Source organism: Lutjanus erythropterus, chromosome 18, assembly GCF_056507025.1.
Source record: "Lutjanus erythropterus isolate fLutEry1 chromosome 18, fLutEry1.hap2, whole genome shotgun sequence".
Taxonomy (NCBI): Eukaryota; Metazoa; Chordata; class Actinopteri; order Lutjaniformes; family Lutjanidae; genus Lutjanus; species Lutjanus erythropterus.
Window position 1 is genome coordinate 23,264,491 of NC_139334.1, and position 24,143 is coordinate 23,288,633.

Here is a 24,143-nt window from a genome sequence, read left to right on the forward strand (position 1 = left end):
AAAGGTGAAACATTGTTTTGCCCCCAGTTTTAATGTCTTCTTTTATGCTGTACTGTTAATCTACAAACTGTTTCAGAGGCTTTTCCAGTCTGCAAAGAGTCATCTAAAGGCCCACCACTGATTACTTTTTTGTTTCGGCACTCAAATTGTCGAATAGTAAACATTTTAGGGTTAGGTATTGTATAACAGTATTTTTCAAAACATAAATTCACAGACTACACAACTAGTGAAAACACACAGTAAATACTGTTATTGCAGTAAATGCTTAGTCAAGCAGTAATTAGATCCAGCATGATTACTGATATTTTGTCTAGACTCTGCGTCACATTCAGCACTGTGGTGTCCCAGGTGCCCTATTTCTTGTTAATGCTCAGTATAATTTTACTGTAAACACCTGCTGGTTTTTACATCTTGGCTGCATGTAGAACAACACACCCATGGATTTTAACTGCATAAAAAGTGAAAATTCTTAGACTTTTCCATCACATGATAAAGACAGTGATTAGTTAGTTTAGGATTTTTGAAAAAGATTTAAAAACTACAATGGCTGCCACATCCACCTGGGCTTTATGAGATAAAGTCTGAACACAGTTTTAGTACCGTCTGCTCCAGGCCTCTTAGACTCGTCAATTCTGATCAGCTTCTTCTTCACCTTCCGGGTTGAGTTGACCAGTTTGTGGAGTCTCCTGAACGTCACGGATTCCTCTTGTTCAGTGTCTGACAGGTCACAAGGCTGATAAGAGAGAACAGGGAGACTTTATTTATGGAAAACATTTGATGTTGACCATAAGAGCTTTGCTGTTACAGTAAGATAACAGTATCTGTTGACAGTAGATTGTTACCAGTAGTAAAGCTTAATATTCTGTGCTTTGCATAAAACCACTTAGGCTAAGATTTCCCTAACATTGGGAAAGGATGCCTCAAGAAAAAAGGACTTGCTTAACATCACCATAAGAATTTCCTTGGGATGCTGTGAGGAAAAACGCTTTAATCTCAAAGTGTTCTGAGCTACTTGAATGTTCCCTTATGTGCTGTGAGAAAGGTCCTTTGCGATCATTGTACTCAAACTTTTAATAGACCAATAACAGTACCCTAAAATAAAATAATTTGTGGAAAGTAAGGAAAAGGTTGAATAGACACATTTTTCGGAACAGAGAAAACTCACTGGACACTATGAGTGATGCTAGAAACTTGTTTGAGAGTAGAGATTTGACTTCAGCTCCAGCAGCTTTGTAGCTAGCTAGCCAAACATTAACCTAACTGTCTCATATATTAACATTACCAAATAATTTGTATTGAAACTCTTGTCGATGTTAATATTTTTAAGATTTCTTCATTACTTCATCTCCCAGGAAGATTTCTCACATGGATTTTGTCAGTTAGCTGATTTCTTGCCACATCTTTTGCTTGTGTGACTTTGTTATGTTTAAGTGAAATTTACTTCTTGCTCATCTTCTGTCCAGTGTGGCTTTTTGTTTCTTGTTTATTCTCTTTGTTGTCCATTATGGAGAAGCTAGGTAACACTGACATTAACGCTGTCTATTAACATTAAAGAATATGAGTAAAGTGTAACCATGGTGACTAAAAAGCACATGTGCTGTATTATTACAGTAAATACCTTGACGGCTTTAGTTACATGGAGACAATCTAAGAAGCTGCAACACTATTGAGAAGTATTTTGCTTAAGGGACAAACTTCAGAGAAACTTAAGGTGGTTTATGAAACCAGGCAATGGGTATTAAAAGTATACACTACTGATATTGTCACTTTTAATTTCTTCATTCTCAGATGTAGTAATATGACCCCACAAATTTCAAGATGTAGTTTGATAGTTGTTCTCTACTTTTAGCAAGGCATGTAGGCTGTCTTCATGCTGTAGATTCTAGTGCCTTCTGTGGAAACTATTAGTAGCTTAATATAAATATGTGGTAGGAAACCACAGTGATGATGCTGAGGCCTGCACAAACAGCTGTCCCATATTCTCTGCATTACAACAGACCTGAAAAGGTTTTCTACACGCAGGAAACAAAAAGCTAGCTGCTCGGAAATCACCGAAAGCTTCTGACGAAATGGTGGTTAGTCAGACGGTCAGAGCTGCATGACTCAGGTCATGTACATAAAGTTTCATCTGCTGACCAAAACATGAGTGGTGCATACATCCCATAATACACATCAGAAGTCTATAATTATTAATAAAATAATTAAGAAATAACAACAGACATACACTCATCACACAGATCATAAAGACAGAGAAAATGAGACGAGAATACACACACAAACACAGAGCAAAGAGAAATAGTCAGGCCATCCAGACGAATCTGAAAAATGTGCCCTGAACCTGAGCCCCCTAATCACCCCACCCATGCATAAAAGAGCTGTGGCCTGCATAACAGGGCCCTGTGCTGAATCCACCCGCTCACTACAGCACAATAGGGGGTTAGCGCTTTGACAGCGATGAATAGAAGTCCGCCCAGTGCCCTGCGGTTGGGAGAGGGCCCTGAGCTGCAGGGCTTTAGAGGGGCCCCGGTTCATCGGTGGGACAGGGACAGAGGGAAAAGAGAGAGGCGCTGTCAACAGCTCAGCGGCCTTGGCACTGGTCGATCGGAGGCCCTCATGCACAACACACTGCCTGAAGCTGTGATTCAGCATTAAAAAGCAACTAAGATGCCCCGAGAGAGGGCGCTTAGAGACTTACGTTGCAGTTGAACAACTCATTTGGGCTGGGACTGGAGGGGTCGGTCCACTCAGAGGGGTCGGACCTGCACGTCTGTCTGTTTTGTATCTCAAACTCCTTCAGCTGCAACAAAAGATGACCCTGTTAGTACATGATGCAGAGTACACTAATCTACCAGCTGATGTGCTATTTATCCTTGAACTGCTGGCACACATAAAGGGAACCATTACAGCTGCATTCTTTCCTTCTTGCAGATAAAACCATGCTCTGACCACAGGCCTAAATCAATGTTATTACATTCACAAAGCTGAAAATGCTCTTAACAACAAACGATACATAGAGCTCCTAGATAGATCATTTCCAGCTTTATTCAATGCACCCAGATTTGTCCACAGATTTTGCTGCAACTCAGTAATTCATTTTGCAATCTATTCAAAACTGCAAAACTGTTACAGGTTTTCAAATTAACACAACGTAAATATTTTCACTTGTGTTCAAAGGCCAGATTCAACTGGATACTTGACCTATTTGACTAAATGGTAAATGAACTGCACTTACATAGCACTTTTCTAACTTAATGGACAAAGCACTTTACAACTGACTTCTTGTTCACTCATTCACACACTGATCTCTTTTTTTCCACAGCAATCTCTTAAACAAAAGTAAAGTGGAGATTTTTGGGAGGCATGACATCATACCCGTGCCAGGGCTTCTTCTATAGAGATCATATTCTCCTTCACCATCATCATCAGCTGGATACGCTCTTCATCACTCATGGTGATTTCACTGGCCACAAAACCGACATCATCACCTGTCAGGTAAAAAGTAGAAGTTTCAGTTGACAGGACTGATTTTATTAAGACAAATATCAAAAAGTTGCAACACTTAATCAATTAGTTGTTAGCTATTATACTGCCAACTGTTTTGATAATTGGGTTGAGTAATTTTTTAAGACAAAAAAGTCAAAATTCTCTGATTCCAGCTTCTTTAGTGTGACTATGTTTTTGGTTTCATTACTCCTCTATGACAAAGGTTGTTTGGCAGTCTGTATACACATATAGAATTTCCCTTGTTTGTGTTATTGTCTTAACATACCTTTTGAAATTTGACGTGTCACTCCTTTCTGTGACTTTCGAAAACTCTGCCAAAAAGACTTGCTCTTTCTCTTTCCGTCCCATTTTCCTGTAGAACAAAATAATTTGTTTTAATTTAGTGCAGAGAAAAAAATATCTAGCAGCAGCAAAACCACAAAATTACTGCACTGATTTAACTGAGACTAAGTTCACGTACTAAATTACTACAACCCCAAAACAAAAACATGAAGGTAATTTTTTGTAATTAAAAATATTCACTCCACATTGTCAGTAGTACAATCAAAGAGGAAATATGTGGGACAAACACACCTTCAACCACTAATACACACAAAAACATTTGTTCAAAGTAGCTTTTCTTTAAGCTCAGTTTAGTGGAGAAAAGCGTAAGTGAAAATTAACATCAGTCCCCTTGTACTTAAATAAAGCATCAAGTATACGATGCATGTAATTAAAATTCATATAAAATTTCAGCTTACCTCCTGATCCATCATCAGAGCTAGATTTGTGCACAGGAAACCTAAAAATCAAAACAAAATATTTACTTCATTTGTAGAGTTCAAATGAGGAATCAAAGCCGAGAACAAAACAGTACCTATTGTCCAAAGTTATTTTCTTCATTTTCCCTGCTATCCCACCATCTCCCTTAACATGTCTTTCTATCCTCTCGACTTGCGTCAGATTTACAAAAAAAAAAAAAGGAAAAAGAATCACAAAAGTGCTCTGTCCCTCATGACACTGGCATCATAGTGAAGGGAAATCAAAGTAGTGAAAACAGATTAAAAAGACTGGCTGCTGTTGGCTGATGAACAGAGGTCAGTGCTCTACGGCCATCGCAGGAACAATAGAGTCTTTTTCATGTCCAGTCAGGGTTTTGCAGCAGCAGCAGCACTAACGTGGCCTCTGCATTCCCTGCACACTTTCACCCTCCCTCTTTCTCTCTCTCTCTCTGTCTGTCTGTCTGTCTCTCACTCCTCATCTCTCCGGGCTGTTTGTTGTCTGTAACTGTCTCTCTCTTTCTCTCTCTCTGTCTAAGTTGACACTTGTGGCTGACACTGTGGTCAGTGCATCAGTTTGCAAACACATCAGACCTGCGCTTTCTGTTTTGTAAATGAGTTTGCTGCTGAAGTGATGAAGTTTCTCCCTGACCACAGCTACAAAAATGTCTCACCTGCAATGAAATATACTTTCTGTTCATGTTTGGTTAAATAATTGTGACATATGTTTATTCTTCTTTCAAAATACATAAAGCCTATTTAATTTTCTTTACACAAAAAGTTGTAGTCTTTCACCCATTTACCCAACTAAAAAATGTCATTACTCTGGTTTAGAGCTCTAACGATAAGCTCATTATCAACTATTAAACCAATTGTGAACTACCTTGACAATTGATTGTTTTCACCTTTTTTTTTAGGAAGACATGTACAAACTCACTAATTCAAGCTCCTGTGGAAACCCTCTGGTTTCTTTAGTCCTCTGTGACAGTTAACTCTAGGTTGTGGACAAAACAAGATAGGGACATCATCTTGGCTTTGGGAAACATATTACTACATATACTTTATATTATTTAATACTGAAAATACTTGTTAGTTGCAACAGTAAGAGGGGGGCTGGACACAAATGTGATATAAGGGTCTAATAATAACGAAATCTCGAATAAAGGAATAGTCAGCAATGTTCTATACAGAGCAAACCAGCACATAGACGTCTGTGAGGTAATAGGTGGCTAACACCGGAATGCACTTCTGCTCGATGTAAACCTTTCTAAATTACCATGTGATGGAATTGTGGGTCAAATATTTTTGTTGAGAGGATCTCAAACACAGTTTTACAGTATGTCATGCATGCTGGATAAAAGTTAGTAGGAGGAACAAGAGAAGAACAATGTAAACAACATGAATGTACGGCACTGAGTGAATAAAATTAGTTTAATTTAAAAGATGCAATTCATTATCATACCTAAGGAACACAGAATAAAGGCCCAGTGAGGATTTATAGGTAAGCAAAATAATATTGACTGTCTTTGTCAGATTGTAATTGCAATATTTCCAAGTACTCATGATGGCCTTGAGGGGCAACTGAAACTATTCAGTGAACCAGCTCTGAATCCCGGTCTGCTCTGGAGAATACACTGAATATATTTTACGCATTATCAAATCTTCATCACTGCCAAAAAATGTCACCTATATATGTATAAGATATGTCTGTATTGTTTGTCAAAAACCCACATTGGTTTAATTTCCAACATGGACCATGAATCAGATAAAAGAAAAGTCATTTTGTATCAATCAACACAGTTCATGAATAAAACAGCACCATGACATTTAAACTCTATTCAGGGTTATAGAGTGAGACATTAGCACAGTTTTCCCTCTTCTAAATTCTACAATAAAAAAGGATGTGGGGGACAATAAATATTTCAAATATTTTGGCATGAAAATTCACCACTTCTATTAAACTTTATTTGTGTAGCTGTTAATCAAACTCTCGAAACTTGGACATGTGTGCTGGTGTGGATAAACAAGTTAAATTTTGATTTGAAGGGGGATCATAAGAAAAATACACAGAATAAGAAGAAACAGCAAATTAAATATCAGATACTGATTTAAAAAAAAGTTCTAAAGTCTTCAGTGTAAAATGATAGTCCTCCAGCATTATTATGTGCTGCATGTCCCACTAGGGGGCAGTGTAAGTTTTCTGTGAATCCTGTCTGAATACATGAGCCATATAAGGAGAATTGTTTGCTATGCTCCTGCCTAGGTTCTGAATAATACAAGACTGTTTGTCATTATAATAAATCCTTAAAAATATGGATATTGCTCATTTTTCATCAGGCTTAATCAAATCAATATGCTGCTTTATCATTAGTCATCACCCAGTTCCTTCATCATGTTCGGCTTTCCAGTGACAAAATATGACTAATCGTTAAAATCCCTTAAAAGAAACAATGGAGGGAAGGAAGGAAGTTTGGAGGTGACACAGAAATGCTTCATTAATGTGACTGAAGGGCACCAGGAAGCAGAGGAAAGGCTCAAAAGGTACATAGAGATAATATAGGAGGAGGAATCACAGTTCAACTTCCAAAGGGGATATGACTATTGAATGATAATGTGTCTGTACAGCCACAATATTTCACATCACCAAATAATAGTCCGAGCCATATTTATTATTATCTATTACAGTATTTCCTGGTGCTTATAATTGTCCCTTCAATCACATGCGTCCCTGTGTGTAGTGCCAGAAAATACAGTTGTGGATTTCCCAGACTTCCTTTCCTTCTTAACAGTCAAAATTGTGATTTTCTTTCTCTCTTACCGTCTCTCCGTCTCTGGAGTGGAGGTTGTACTGCTGAGTCCAAGGGATTCCTTAAGAAGGGAAAAAAGGTGTCAGTTTAAATATATACAGAGAAAGGAGATTTATATTTAGATAATTTATCCACAAAAATCAAAACAATATGATGTGATAGTTTCTTGTAGTAGTTTTAAGTAAAAGCAGGAATATAATGGTTTAAAAATACTGTTAGAAGTAAAAGTCCAAAATTCAAAATGTTACCTAAGTAAAAGAACATAAGTATTATCAGCAAAATATACCTCAAGTATCAGAAATAAAAATACTCATAGCACAGAATGGTTCCTTTGAGAGTTATATTTTTACAGATATTATATTATTCTGTTTTTATCACAAATAAATACATGTAAGAACATTTGAATGCTACAGTTTGTCAATGTGGAGCAAATATTAGATACTTTGTGTACTGTTGTAGATTAGTAGTACAATACTGCATCATATTATATCAGCGTATCATGTTTGTTTGTTTGTTTGTTTTGTAAAAAGTAACTAGCAACAATGTGAGTGTAACATGGCACAGCAAAAAGTACAATATTTATCTCAAAAAATGTAGTGAATTAGAAGAATAAAATAACATAAACTGGAAATACTTGTGTAAAATATAAGTGTGTCAAAACTGTACTTGAGTGCAGAAGTTGAATAAATGTACTTAGTTACTTGCCGAGTCTCCTTATATGTTTATACTGTTCCTATTTTTATATCTCCCCTGTTAACAGTGTTCATACCTTTATATTACCTGTTTAAATTGCTCATTACTTCCTCTTGCTTATATTTCTATATTTTATTTTTACATTTTTATTGATGATTTATATTTTTGCTATCCCCTTTGCTGCTGTAACACTGTAAATTTCCCAGTTGTGGGACTAATCAAAGAATATCTCATCTTATCTTACTTTCCACCACTGTTTAAATGTATGTTCCAAACATTTCATAGCAACAAGTGATTTTTAAATTAAGCTATTTTCTTTCAAAGGAAAACAGTAAAATATGTAGCAAACAATGTATCTTATATGGACTAAACCGCAATTAAGGGGCAACAAAAGAGGAACTTGAGGCATTTGTTAATTTGTAGTTGGTTGCACTTTTAACATACCAGTCTTGTAATATGGTGGCAATGAAACCCACAGACACCACAAGTCACATGTTAGGATATATTTCCTCACATTCAAGGACAGTTTCAAGGCCAGCTCTTTGCATCACAGACAGTAAAAATGTTACTTTTCAGTCCTCTGCTTTGGTTTTGCTCAGGATAATCATGACATGGCAATTCCACAGCCTCTTATCAGCCTGCCTGCTGACGCACAGAGGAGGAAGTTGCCTTCTCTTGGGGTCTGACACACTCAGAGCAGGACACTCACCTGGATCTGTGAGCGGAGCTGCAGTGATGTGGCCACTGAGTCAACCTTTCCCTGAAACACACGGGCAGGGGAAGTGCAGGAGTAAATTATAGTGTCATCATAACACAAAAATAGAAATAATATTCAGCTAACTAAATCGTCCAGCCCACATTGCGGAATAACACCGGTTAACAGTCATGAGTCACCGTTTATGATGTCTGTAATTAACTAAACTAACAGGTAGTAAAATTGTTTCTACGACGTTTCTACAACAGTTAATAGAACAATGGTCAATTTTAATTTTTCGGGGCTAAGAAAAATGTGTAATTTGTCAAAATCAAAAAAAACCTAATACAGACTGAAAATGTATGAAGAATTCCCTAAAATATCAGGAAAACTCATGTATGATGCAATATTAACAGAAAATAATCTGCTCAAAATTAATCCAAATCACTCATCTTACATAAGCTTGTTGCAGTTATTGCTCACTTAGTCAGGTGTCTTCAGTTTATTCACTGATAGAAAACGGGTCCCTGGTTGGGAACCACTGCTCTAATTTTACTCTCAGCACAAATATGAGTAAGTGCATTCCCAAAATGCCTAATTACGCCTTTAAAAGACAGTGTGATAAATTAGTAAGATGGCAGCAGAAAGAATCTCAATAATTTAATGCTGAGATATAAGATTTTTTTGATGTCACTGACAAGAAGACTGATAAGACTGTTTACCATTTCTGCATCTTGCACTATTTTGCGTTTCCGTAGCTCCTCCATCCTTTCACACACGTCACTGAGGGAGGTGCCGTAATACTGAGAATACTCCTGAGCCAGGTCATCAAGGTTCCCCACCGAGCCATCCTGGAAGAGATAAAGAGGCATTCAAACACTCACACAGATATGACCACAAACCAGAAGAGGAAAACGACACCCCACAGAGGTTGAGCAAGATGCCAAACAGCAGGCAAACACTGTAAACACTGACCACTGTCATGATTACAGCCATTGTTTCAAGCTTTAGTACGGTCACCAGCACAACAAACAGTCAGGAAACACTAAGATAAAGCACCAGGACTGTAAAAGCATCAGAGACGTCCAGCTGTGATATTGCCTCTGTCTTCACCAGTTTCTCGTCTTCCTGCCCAGTGACCCCCTTCCACCTCCTCAGCCCCTCTCAGACCTGACCCCCTGGCCAGAGGAAGCACCGTGTGACGCAGCTACGACTCTCACTCAGCTCTCCTACAGTCATCAGGAGTCAGCTCAAGAGGCCATGGTTCAGTCTACCGTAAATCACAAGAAGCAGAATCACTCAGTCAGATGACACAGAGCAAAGTGCCCTTCTGGATGTAACCCCTTTTAGTTTCCTTCGATTGTGCTACCTGAAGCTGAAGGAACGAATAAGAGATAAATCATTTCAGAGAAATTTTGCTGAGTTTTGGGATCAGCATCATCACATGGGGCTAGTTTCCTCGTCAGTAGAATAACCCTGGCTCTAAAGCAAAGATGCATTTTATATCAGATAGCTCAAGCTGTCAGTAAAGACACACTGGATTATTTGGTGTTTCACTGAAGACCGATACAAGTATTTATTGATTTTCCTGATCAAATTCAGTTAAAAAAAAGAGCTGAAGCCTGTATTTACATTCTCTATATGTAAAGAAACTGCATTAACAAAACATATTTTGGAGGAAACAAAAGGCTGCCTGGATTTTATTTTATATCATCTTTGCAGACGTGTTTCTATTCATACCCAGCTGAGGTTTGCAGCTGATACTAGGGCTGCACATGTTCAAAACAAATATTTTCTTTTATATTATAGTGTAATATTGCATTGCTACTGATGGAGCCATTTCAACGGTGGCCATTGGATGGTGCTGTGAATAGTCATGTACTTAAGAAAAGGTCTAACTGATAGAAGTGTGGGGCGCACATCAAGGTCTGTGGTTTTTAAGTGACAAAGAGACATATTTTTGTTATAGTGTAAAAATAAATGGATCGGCATAGCCGACGTCAAGTTTTGTGCTTTTTGCGATTTTGTCCTGATGACAGAAGATCTACAGCAGCTTTTGGAAGATCGTCATCTACACCGGAGCCAAACAACCAAAACAAATGGTGTGTCAATACCTACAATAACTGTGATGATTAGAGTATATGGTTAAACCTCCAGTAACTGCTTTATTGGCCACCTGGGGGGAGCAGAAACAAGCTGTAAACACCACATTGACATATATCGATGACCGACAAAGTTTTTATGGCTAACATGTAGGCAAACAGTTGCCCATTCCCACATCAATCAAGCATGGAACATCATTAGAATTCATTTTCAGGCATGTTTTTGTTCACCTGATGATTACAAATATTCACCCCCCTTGTAACTCTGTTTTGGTCTGTACCAACTCTTGAGGGAAAAGTTTAGCTCTTCTGTCAGACTCAACCTCGGAGTGTTCCCTTCACAGAGCTGAGGGAAACTGCAGCTAGTTTTTCACCACAAGTGACCCCTTTCATATACATATAGTCATGTAATTTGCGGTAAATATGAAAATATTGAGTATAGCCATTTTTAAGAAGTAACTAAAGCTGTATTTTAGAAAATATGCTTCTAATGATCACATAAAGTTTCAGGCCTGGTGAACTTGGTGGTTGAATATTTATTATTGAGGATGTTTAACTGTCCAAAGCTAGCATGAATGCATAAAAGTAATTTTAACATCTAGATAAATATGTGCATTTTTCCCTGTGTGTGCTAGAGTTGAATTAGACAGGGAAAAAGACAACATAAATTCTGCAAGACAATGTACAATTATTAATTTTTAATCATGAATTGCGTTGCCTATTTTATGGGTATTTTCTGCTGCTGTGTGAATGAATAAAGACTTCACAGCTTGACTCATTCATGACTTATACAAATAACTAGATAATATGACAAATAGGATATAAAAAGATTATACTGTGGGTAACACAACATGGAAGATAATTCCCACCATGCCTAGACATGAGTTACAAATGGACAGACGAATATAAGCTGTATCTAATCATCAGTAATAGCCATCCAGCATGTCTGTAAACCGTTTCACGCATTATTATTGTTATTATGCTTCACCAGCGCCATACCCTGAAGGTATGCAAATGAGCACACTGAAAACAGTCCTCTGCAGTGAAAAGTAATACTGTAGGCTTACTTGTCTCGTGGCATGATAGACTGTGACTGGCTCAACTGTCCAGAAAAGAGGGCCATTCATTTGGTAAATGACATGCCCCCGGGTCGAAAATGGCCTGAAAATCTGGCTGCTTTTCATACAGTCAAGAAACGAGGCTGAGGCCGACTGAGAAGCTCCACACTGTGCCTGGCTGCAGCCTCTCTTTTGCTTCAGACTGCCACTGATCCACATAAACAGCCTATTGTGATAGAGGCACATGATATTGCATGGCCCTGAGTGCTTATTAGACATGCTGCATGTATACATCCTCAATGCAGATGAATGTAAACACAGCTTAAGCACACAGAAAACAAACTGACCTGGCTGTTGAATCAAATAAACGAGTTCCATTCTCGTGCCGAAGATTCTTACAAAATGGGAGTTTTGGAAAATATTCCAGCGTGCTTTATATTTCCCTCTGTCTCCAAATTAATGGTCTCTAAGCCAAAATTGCAGTATGAGACATCAACCACAGAGGCTTGAAAAAGGAGAGTGCGTGGTGTCACATTTCCCAGGCGCTGAGCATCTCATAGGCAGACAAAAGATCCACGTGCCCCCAGGGCCCAGAGTGTCTAATGAGTGTTTTTACAGTTTCTCTGTCTTGTCTCACCCTTTCAGGCAATGATACCTGGGTCACAAAGTACCAGCAAATAATTTGTATCACTTTACCCTGCTTCACAAAGTATCAGCAAATAATGTGGATCGCTTTACACAGCTTCTCAGAGCGTCAGCAAATAATTTGTATCGCTTTACCCTGTTTTGAGCCAGAGATGTTGAGGGATGATCTTGCTTCAAGAGTCAGTACTAAGAGTATCCGAGGATTCAGATAAGATCAAACTTAACTCACTGACAACTCCTATAATAATGAATGGCTTGAGAGTATATTTAAAAGTAGAATCAGTAGGATTTGTCCAAATGGCTTGTAAACGCACCAGAATGAACTCAAACGTTTTGGATTGGTAAAACGCCCCGAGCACAGCAAATTATTATAAAATAAGGAAATTACAGACAGAGGGCAGGCTCTCTGCAGATATAACCACACACTTTTAGCAGGTCATGAGTGATGACTGAAAGGGATTATGTTTATATCACTTTTTTTTCATCATTTAAAGGGAAATGTTGCCTTTATGTCAACTCCAAAACAGCAGGTTTTGCCAGATGCTATATTCCACATAAAACCACATCTGACTAATGCAACAGAGCAGCATGGACTGAAAAGTGACTGCTTATATCTAATTAGATGTTCTTATTTCCAAAATATTAAATAAATAATTCCCTATCACACACATACTCTCTCTACAGCATTTTCATTCATCTGTCAATCAATCTAATAACTTAATCTTAATCAAAATTCACTGTTTTTAGTTCAACAGAGAAAGGTACATTATAAACATCACTCTGGCTATCAAAGAGTATTGTAAATGTTTTAAACAGAGTATTGAGTGATCTTTCAAAAGATTATAAGAACAAGCACTGACTTGTTTAAGCTTTCAATAAAAGTCTTAACCAACTAAAACAGCCCCCACAGGGGAAAGATGTACACACCAAGTCTTTTGAAACAAGGCTATATAAATTGAAATTTTCCCCAATGAATCTACAGGAAACTACCAGCTCCAACCAAAGGACTGCATTCCAGTGCAAACATAAAAATACACTCACCACAAACAGGCATCTGGCTGCCAACAGTAGCTACCCAGCACTAGCTGCTCTTCAGTTCCTCCACTCTGCTGTAAGTGAGCGACACAGTTTTGAAACTTAATTCAGCTCAGTGAGTGGAGGACAATACATCCTGAAGTGGAGGGGAGGGGTGTCCGGCACGCATAAATCAGAGCGAGTTTGGTTGAGAGGAGGCTGGGGGAGTTGCAACCACATGTGACGCTGGTGCTGCTGGGTGGGGCGCTCTACTCTCTCCAGCTGCGGCCCACAGGGACTGGCTGACTCACATGTTCAAATAAACCACCACCTCTTAGTGTGTGAGAGCGTGCCTACATGTTTATGTCTGCAGTGCAGTTATAGTGATGTGTCAGGCTTTATAAGAAATGTTGAATATGGGTCAGATGTGTCTCTCTGCTGATTTGGAGGCTTTTCTCTGACCACAGTGCGAATGTCTTCGCACATTTTTATTTAATTGTACATATATTCAATTATGTTTTATAAATTGTTAATTTAAAAAGGCACCCTTAACACTGTTCCATAGTGCTACTACTGGTGAAAAACTCTACAGAGTACCTTTAATGTTTCCCTACCATTAAATACTTGTGAAGGGGCATCCTGCTAGAACGAACTGCTAACCTACTTTAAGGAGTATCATTACTTTAGAATTTAAAATAGTTTTTTAGTCTCAGACAGACTTTAAGGTAAGGCTTAGGGATACTAATTTAGAATTTTGTTCTGACTGATAGCCGACCCTTGTTAACAGCTTATTTGGTGGAAAAAGGGCTTTGAATGGGTATTTTCCAGGTCTCACAGTCAACAGACAGTGCACCTCACTAACCTCACAGCATGTATACATGTTTCTATTTCTGAATAATAATAATAAAAAAAAAAAACAGTAGACCAAGATAAGCATTCATCCATTGTAAATACTGTTTTCTTGAACCAGTTCTGTTCAAAATTTTGGGAACCTTGGTGTTATCTAGCAAACCAGGCAGTGCTTCCTCCAGTTTTGAGTGGAACTATGGTAATCAAGTATGTCATTAACAGAGGCTGTTGCAGAATGCACGACAACCTGTGGAATATGACACACCCATTTTGGTTTTTAAGGAAAACCTACTATATTTTGGTTCCCACTGGGAACCAACTCTTCAGGTTCTGAACCAGATTATTTGTCTCATCATCTCCCACGTAGCATCAGTTGTATTGAAAATGGACTGTATACTGTAAGTGTATTTTACCAACAAGACTACTAGGAAAATACAATTTGTATGTGTTTTTCTTTAATTCTTTTTTTTTTTTTTTTTTTAAAGCTGTTTAACTGATAGTATTAAATCTGTCAAAAAATCCTGTGGTAGGTTTATGAAGGATATGGAAGGTTTTCATCTTTCTTGTTCCAATTTTTCATATAAGTAATAAAAAAAATAAATAATGACATTACAAAAAATGTATTCTGTACATAATCCAAACAAGCACGTCTAAATGTTTATCAGGCTTCAAGAATCTTACAGTCAGTTTTCAACACTAGCAGTCTGTGATCCAGTAGGTGGCAGCAAATAGTAACTCTACATCAACATCTTTCACCATCCAGTACTGAAGGTAATGGTAGTGAGTTGAAAAGCTAACTAAATGAGATAAGTGGAAACTAAATATTTCCTCTAATAAACTACTAAATATTAGAATCAACTTACAACTGACCCTTGCAGTAAAAGTGTAAGTAGATCCAGAAGAAGCAGCACTGTGATTTTCCTCGTTTGCTTACTGTTGTAATGTGTCTACATATCAACGAAGGCATCTTCACGTATCCTTAAGCCATTAAGTATCAGGGTGATGACCTCATTTGCTTGTAGCATTAATCAGTGAGATTATGTGTGGAGAAACAGCCCTGAGCACCTTTGTCTAATCGTGACCATTCTGCCTCTAATCTTCATCTTTAGAAACTGACCACTGACTTCAGGAGCAGTGAGCAGCAGCAGCAGGAGGTAACAATACCAGTGTTAGATCTGCGGCAGGAGGCTGCAGATTATGCTGAGCTGCAGATGGATGGTGGAGATGGTGGAGGGCTACATTCTGTGCGTGGTGCCAAAGGGCCAAGGCAGCTCACGCCAGAAAGGGCAGTTTTCCGCCTGGCTACACAGCGGCGGGCTGCTTGTCACTTCGGAGCGCAGGGGGAGACGGAGATAGACACCATTCCTCCCCATCAGCAAGCTCCTTTCCTATCACCGTCAAGGCTCCTGATTTTGTTTGTGCCCACCTGGAGCGCCTGAGCACTCATCTGAGCTTTGATCCCAGCAGAGATCACTCTGAGATCAAGAGAGTGAAAAACACAATTCATGCGCCTGTGGATCAGGACCACGGCCTCTGCATCATATCGCATTGAAAAACTGTAACAGCAATAACACTAACTCTGAATTCAAGTCAAGGAAAAATAGTCATGACATCAATCTTTGTTGAGTGATGGGTGGGTAACTAAAAGTAATCTTTTCAGAGCACAGCAATGAAATAATTCAAATAAAGTTTAATAGATAACAAATCCTGAAATCACAAGGTTTTCACATGCTCTGCCCTTCTAACTACAACAGGATCAAACCAGGCTCAACTAATTTTGGAAAAAGTGGATATGACATGTTCCAGATATACTGTATCAACTATATCATTTTAATCTGTATTAATGGTTTTGCACATGCATATCTTTATCTTTTATTTATCTTTTTTTTTCAAGATCAAACAGCACATTTTATTTTATTTTATCTTTTGCTGTTGACTGTAAAACCGAGAAAAAGCAGTGTGCGATTTAGAGAGCAGCCTATGACTGAAAACATTGTATGTTTCATGTTTTAGAAAATAAAAAGAAGCTTCCTTTTTTCATTTGATGTCATTTGAATTTTTGATATTCTCCAATGGGTTCTAAAATGTTTTCAGGATTTTAAGTGGTACAGGAATGTGTAAAACGCATGCATGTCTAATCATCAAGTTTCATGCGACAGTAGTGACATGTAATATGTAGATCTGTGTGTGTGTGTGTGTGTGTGTGTGTGTGTGTGTGTGTGTGCATGCGCGTCTGTGAGAATTACTGCTGTTCCAGAGCACCCAAGGGCCCAGTCCAGATCGACAGCCCCGGGGCCCCCAAAGGAGAAAGAGAGGATCAGTGGAAGAGCTTAACCATTCATGTCTGAGTGGTAAGTGGATTTTGACAAGTCCCAAATGAGGGTCTGATGGGAAGGGTCACACTGTGACATGCATGCTGTCAGTCACAGATACTCACTCTGCATATAGACAACCTGCTCTTGTTTGAACTGCATTAGTAAGGTCTGCAATACACAGCTCTGCTCCCACTTTCCATCCTGTCAGTCACTGAACAAATATCTCCCGCTGCTGACAGAGACAGAGGACCAGAGATTTCTCATACTGTCATTCTGAATGGTAGGTAAAACAGAAATGGCTTTTCTCACTGAGAGACGGTACATTGATAGTTAATCAACAGTTGTCTTTGGACCAGGATTAGTGGTTCATGATTTCTGTAAAAGATTCGGAAAAAAAAATGGAGGCAGTTTCCAAAAAAGCAAATTAAAAACTACATAGTTGTCTTCTGGCATGCAGCATTAAATACAGATTCATGACACAAGGGAAACCAGCCAGGGATCCAGATTAAAAAAAAAAAAAAACACAGCAAGTGAAACTCCAAAGAGGATTAAGAGGGGAGACGGGAGGCACAGAGCAAACCTTTTGTCTGTAGCACTAAATCTTGCAAATTTGATTGGGATTTTAAACATTAACTGAAAACAAATAGTCCAGATTTAGATGCAGGATACTGAAGTCTATAAAAAGCTCTCATCTATTAAATGCAGCACAATTCACATTTGAAAATATCTATTATTACTATCCATTACTGCAAAAGCACCCTGTGGATTGTTCAGGGTCCCTGCTCGTTTTGAAGCAGCCTCTGGATTGTCCCTGTTCCTTGGAGCATGTTTAATTCAGCAGTGCAGAGATCAAATAGAGAATCATCCCCTTTAAATTTCAGTTAAATTACATGCATGGAAATTCATCCCCTCTGGATGGCAGTGTGTTTTTGTAGTGAGGACGGCCTGTGGACTTTTCCCATTCCTTGGAGCATGTTTAATTCAGTGGAGCTGAAAACAAATACAGAGACCTCCCTTTAAAATTAAACTCAATTCACACCTAGAGAGGCTGTGCGTTTTTCTCAGTTGTAAAAGGCTCTGTGAATGGTTCAGGGTTTGTAGTGAAGCAGCTCGTGGATTGTTCGTATTCCTTGGACCATGTTTAATTCAGAGGTGTTGAAATCATTTCATCTGCCCCTCACCCCCGTGCTGGGGTAATTACCCTTGTGTGCCTGTGCCGTGATCCCCTAAGACACAAGCGCCAGCCTGAACCGTCTTCGGCTGTTTTATCAGTGAGGCAGCTCGCCCCTCACAAGACCACAACATCCGCTGATCCTCCTCTGAGACACAACCCGGGAGTCAAGGGCAGCTGTCAATCATGCAATGTAAGATCATGGGGCCCCAGAATGAGGTCATTGTACATGGTGTGAACAACAAGTGAATTGCTCCAATCAGAAAAGAAAATGCCCTTTGGACATTTCTCTTTTGAAACTGTCCATGGGAAAAACATGCAGAGAGGACATTGACTTAACTTGAAAACAGTGCAAAGTGCTTCACACGGTGAAAAAGAAAATGTGTTTATTGAGGACCCTTCTTTTAAAAGCCAGCAAAGCTATTACACTCCTATGGTTGCAGCCACAACCCCCAAACATAAAACAATGGCAACAAAAGATGAATTGGGTTTTTAATTACATTTTACTTTTTTTTTTTTTTTTTGCTTCTTGTTGTTATTTCTTCAGTTAAATCAGGTTTGTTGTTGTTGTTTTTGTTTCCTATCCACATGTCTCTATTCCATGAAATTCAAATTTATATACAGTTTAAAGATATATAAGACAATGTGGAGATTTATTTACTAATTAATGGAATGTATGAATTGTATGGCACAAATAAAAAGTAAAAAAAGAGAAAAACACTGCACACCAATAAGTTAGATGGTACTAGAAGTAGGGTGGGCTTTAATATATCAGTTGGCTGATACCGGCCTATCACAGCTTTATCAGTCTACATCGGAATCACATATATTTTGTCAAATACTGTAATCCTGTACGAAAACATTTTTTTAACACACCATAATGCAGATTGTTTGTGTCTTTGCAGATTGTTTGTTAGCTTTAAAGGCAGCATGCTATGTATATTTATATGCAGAAATTTCTTAATTGAGGTTCAATATATACGCATTTTTTCTTTACTTTTGTTTTCTTTATAGTTATTCATATTTATTAAAAATACTGGTGGGAGTTTATTATTTCATGGTAAAATATCCTGCCTCTATTAGCCTATATATACAGTATATATACTGTATATCGTCACCTGAATTTTTTTACTCCCTAATATCAGCCCCAAAAAATCTAGTATTGTCAGGCCCTAGCTGTTAGGCTTTGAACTTTATACAGACACAATGGTGGAGACACCAGAAAGGATCTCAATCCAGCAGTAACATGTTGTTCCTCAGACTCTGACAGACAATTGAACTGCATTTTCTGAGGGCACAAACCAAAACTGTTATCTTACAGTGGGAATTACTGAGATCTTACTGAGATGTTTCTGACAACACTTTTCCCTGTCGTCTAGTCAGAGCCTGCATCTCTGCCAGACTTGCCAGTTGGCTCTCCCCTCTGGGAGATCTGTTTCTCAGAGAGCTGCATTTTAACACTGCGATGATGTACTTCAGACGTTCAGGAGACCGTGCTCTCTGATTGCACATGCCCCTTTTGACAACTGCAGGCATCCCAACAGACCTGATGACAACGTCTCCTGTCCAACTCAATTTGCCTCCTAGTCTAAACTCTCAGATGTTCCGTCTCCTCCTCTACCATTCCAAGGACATCCACCTTACATCCACTACATCTATTAATGGATGCTAACCGCAGCTAGCCAAGCATGCTCTGACATCATAAGAATTGCATGAGGATCTATAATGAAGCTGAAAACCTGTTTTCAGTTCAACATCCAAGAGAAGTCTTGCTTTCAGTGTTTGACATCTTCTCTTTGATGGATGAGTCTTGATCCGTTTATCATACTCTAGCTCTTAAACTTTGATCTCTTAAGGCTCATATATTCCTCCCTGTGCTCCATATGCTGGCTAACACTACTGAAATGTCAATAAATAATTAATTCTGCAGCACTCTCATTTATTCTTCTCATTTATTTTTTCACTCCAAAATTAACATAAAGTTGAAATATGTAATATATTTATTGCAGTAAATCATAAAAAGAACATGATGTCATCAGAGATTAAGGAAACGTGTTAAGTTGACAATAATGCTACAGCCAATATCTTTCACGTTCATTCACTTTACATGGAGATAAAATTAATTAATGTTAGACTAAATGTTTGCAAAATGATTAAGTGCCTATTTATGTGCTGTAAGATATTATAATACTCTTATCAAAGGAGTAGATGTTTGTAACAACTAAATTGAGAAATATGTTAACAGAGTATTTAAAGTAGTACAGAAGGCAGTCATTGAACTTGAGCTTTGCATTTCTCTTTATGTTGAAGCAGTGTGCATGGGGCTCAAAGAAGAGCAACACTCAGCATTTCATGAGTCTAGACATTTTTTGTTGTCTTTCAAACACACAACACAAGAGCACATGAGTGAGAAATGGATTAAAGTCTGTTTTGTTTTTTTCTGCTCTACGTCAACTGCAAATGTTAGCATGTCTGGCTAACTAACACTAGCTTACTACCTGCAGTACCTCCAGCCAAACTTACATTGGGATTTGTTATGTGGGGTATTTGAGGAGGAGGACGTGGCCTGGTGCAGAGTAAAAGTGGGCTGATGACGACAGTCTCTTAGGTCAAAGCCGGGTTAGCTTAGCTCTTACCCTGGCTCTCTTCCTGAGGCAATATTGGTCTGGCTGTTCTGGCTGGGTGACCGTCTCAAGGTCTGCTGTACTTAATCTAATTCCTCCGCTTCACTTTCCAATATTCATGGCTGTATTTTTGTCTTCTATTTTATACACGTATGTGTTATATTTCATTTCATTGTTCTACCAATGTTTGCTAGTGTTAGCCTCAATCTTTTAGCATTAACGTTACATCATGCACACAGCCATCAAGTAACTTCACATATTGAAGACATTTTCACAGGGTTCTTGTTTTAAAATGTGTCAGATGGAAACATTAACATTCCTCACTCTTTAGAGGGTCTACAGGGCAGTGGTGTCATGCACCATACAGCCTCATACTGAGACAAATTATGATTTGTTATTTTGGGCTATATACATTTATTTGATTTGAATTAATATACAGTATGTGCAATGCAAGAATGGAAAGCTTGGAGCAAAAGTAACTAATGAGGGTGGAGCTTAGCAAATGGTCAGGCGACAGTTATAAACAGCTGATCAACTTATAGTGTAGGACTCATTGACACTTGTCATTGTCAAAGTGTAATGCTGCGTTCGATTTGCGCTCATGTAGGTTTAGTGTCCCTGCAACCTGGCAACCTGTCTGAACTAGTATGAGTTTGGGGAGGAGAAGGCAGGGGGAAACAACTCGCTCCAATATTTTGAAAAAGACACAATGTTTCAAAAGTCAATAAGACTGACATGGTGATTAAATACGCATAATCACTCAATAGAATTGATCTCTCAATATCTGTCCCTTTCTTGAGGCTGATATTTGGTTATGATTAAAACTTAGATTTCATTACAATTTTCACTTGTCTTTATGGTCATTGTGGTATCTCAACTTTTAAATTTTATTACATATTCAGTGTCAGTCACTGCACAAATGCCTTTATCACAGACTAAAAGGGTGAACTACAACTACTGTAAAATGCTCTGTAAAAATGAGCTTTGACTAAAACAGCTGTTTTTTTTCCTGAGGTACCAAGTGGCCATGTTGTAAAAATATCATAAAAACTTTAATAATGCAGAGTGCTTAAACCTTATGTAGCCAAGCATAAGCACTCGGGAATAAAAAAATTCAATAATTAAATTCATGCATTATAAATGAACTCACCGCAGCAAGTTATACAATTCACACAATACATGCTGTGGCTTCAAATGCAATTCACATTAATTGATACAATGAATGGGTCTTTTCCCATGACTAATGTACTGACTAATAAAAAGAGCTCCAGATTTAGATTTCAGGATCAATATCTTGGGAGACAATAGAGAAGGGATTAAATGCACTAATAAAATAATGCACCGTGGTGCTTTTACAGTGGCTTAATTGTGCTACTGACCACACACTGTTTACCATGAAAATGTATCAGATAATCTACCTTTAGACACATGAAAACTGTTGGGATTTGTTAATTCAGTTTGTTTCATTGCCTTTTATGACGCATCACTGTGCAGCAGGCCAGCTCTGGTCGAAAACTCATCCAGATTTTGCCCTCACCCTCTCAGAGAAATGTCAAGCTTCGATGACCATAGATCAGTTTCTTGATTGAAAATCTCTACCCCTCAGTCTTGCTTTTTGTCATCACGAGTCACCTTTTTTAATTTGCAGCTCCCTTGCTAGTTCTGTCTTTTGCTCTCCTTATTCACAACCCTTAGTTTTCTTATCGCTTCTGTCCCACTTTCCTTTCCTTTATTTGTCTTTTTCTCTCTCCCTTCAGGCCTAATGTCTTTTCTCCATTATTTCTTGAGTATTGTCACCCAGTCTTCATACCACTTCGGACTACAGTCAGATGCCTCCATTTGCGTGATGATGCATGAAAAGAGGCATTCTACAATATTATGTTATAAATTCTATTCTTGGAGGTTATAAATTACGACATGTGCATTTGGATATTGAATGTGGATAGTAAAAATAGATGATTCATATACTGTGGCCTTGTAAAAGCATTTCTACTCCAGAGGTGAAATAAAGGCCATGACAAGGCGAGAAAGACATGAGACAAGAAAGTAACAAGGCGAAAGGCTTAGTAGTGATGAAACTTTTAGAGTCCATAATGATGGGCTTTGGGCGATAGTTCCTACTGCATGGATGAAGTAAGAAGTAGTATAAAATAAATGTAAATAATATTACAGCAGAAGAACCAAAGTCTGATGTCTGACAGACATCAGCATATGGTGATATGTTACACAGTATTATCAAAGTATTACTGGACTGGACCATATCAACGAATTTCTGTGAAACTGTATTCTAAAGTTTAATAATCCCTTTAAAGTCCATCATATCATGATAAAGTGACCACAATTTCTTAGCCAACTAAGCATGATTATATCAAACATGAAAATGCCACTCAGCCCTCATCCCACCTACCATGACCATCATCATAACCCTTTCCTAAATTTAGCAATTTAGTTTTTGTTATGTCACTTAATGACAAGGGTAGCAGATCAGGAAATACCTTTTTTGGGTCTTAAGGAATGTACTGACAAATTACCCATGGTATTTAGTAATAAGGATTTGTTCAAATTGTAGTGGGTCTCTCCCAAAGTCCAGCCATCCATCTATTTTCTGTAACTGCTTATTCCCAAAGGGACCTCAAAGGGGACCTCATTGGGCGAGAGGTGGGGTTCACCCTGGACAAGTCGCCAGTTCATCACAGGGCTGACACATAGAGACAAACAACCACGCACACTCACATTCACACCTACGGGCAATTTAGAGTCACCAATTAACCTAGTCTAACCTGTCTTTGGACTGTGGGAGGAAGCCAGAGAACCTGGAGAGAACCCACACAGACATGGGCAGAACATGCAAACTCCGCACAGAAAGGCCATGCCCCAGCCAGCTGGGGGATTCGAACTCAGAACCTTCTTGCTGAAGGCAGCAGTGCTAACCACTGCACCACCGTGCCGCCCGTCTCCCAAAGTCTATAACAATAAAATACTGTTAGTTGCATATATTGGGTTGTTTCCTCATCTCACAAAAGACTGACCAAACTTTAGAAACCCCCAACAATTAAATTACTTAACCCAAATCTTGCAAAGTGATATTGTATAGGTAAAAGGGCTGCAAAAGGGCTGCAACTGACAATGATTTACATTATTGATATATATATATATTTTTCAGCAAAAATTCCTTTTAAGACTTTCCATAACTCACAATTATCTATTTTGATAGCTTATTTTATTAGACCAACGGTCCAAAACCCAAAGATACTCAGTTTACTATCATATATATAACAAAGAAAATGTTGATTATTGTTGTAATAATATTTCATAAAGGTTTAAAAACAGTTGCAGATTAATGAATTGTTGCAGCTCTATGATGAATTTATTCTACCACTTTACAAGTAGTTTAAAACCCATTATAAACAGGTAGCAATCTGCCAAAAAAACATTTGCAGCTAGTAAAAATATTGTCATACATAGTAGTTTTTGTTTTTATTTTTTTTACAGTTAACAATCAGCTTGTAGACAAACCCTTGTTTAAATGCAGACTCAGCCCTGTTCCTCTGATCCTCTCAGCTGAATTTGGCAGTGTAATTATGTGTGGAGAGATCTAAATGACCCCTGGTGGTTGAGTCAGATTGTTTACTGCTGAAATTGGCCATGCACTAACTGCATGATCCAGCTCATACTAGCATATGCTGTCATACTCCATCCAGAGACAGAAATAGCCCACATACCGTATGATAATTTTATTTTTCACCACTGAAATACATTCATGTCTATTTTTGCATACACTGTAGGTATTTTACTAAATTAATATGACCAAATGCAGTAAGAATATAAAATTACAGTAAGTGTCATGATTATATTGATGGTATTATGTTAATGTAAGTGTAGTGAGTAGCAAATCTATTTATATATCAG

General features: G+C 38.2%; 1 protein-coding gene across 2 annotated transcripts in view; it reads right to left on the minus strand.

Annotated features, from left to right (window-relative positions):
* sash1b (SAM and SH3 domain containing 1b) overlaps window positions 1-24,143 on the minus strand; it is a 60,192-nt gene that overhangs the window by 7,902 nt on the left and 28,147 nt on the right. Inside the window, exons 1-9 of one of the 2 annotated variants that reach the window (XM_084742180.1) lie at window positions 13,303-13,429; window positions 9,179-9,307; window positions 8,472-8,522; window positions 7,081-7,130; window positions 4,245-4,285; window positions 3,770-3,856; window positions 3,373-3,485; window positions 2,696-2,797; window positions 601-733 (exon numbers count right to left, since the gene is read on the minus strand). In XM_084742180.1, the coding sequence (XP_084598306.1) occupies window positions 601-733; window positions 2,696-2,797; window positions 3,373-3,485; window positions 3,770-3,856; window positions 4,245-4,285; window positions 7,081-7,130; window positions 8,472-8,522; window positions 9,179-9,223 (622 nt within the window). In that variant the 5' untranslated portion in view covers window positions 9,224-9,307; window positions 13,303-13,429. Of the gene's footprint in view, window positions 1-600; window positions 734-2,695; window positions 2,798-3,372; window positions 3,486-3,769; window positions 3,857-4,244; window positions 4,286-7,080; window positions 7,131-8,471; window positions 8,523-9,178; window positions 9,308-13,302; window positions 13,430-24,143 lie in introns of those variants that run through there. The other variant, XM_084742179.1, reaches the window with a different exon arrangement.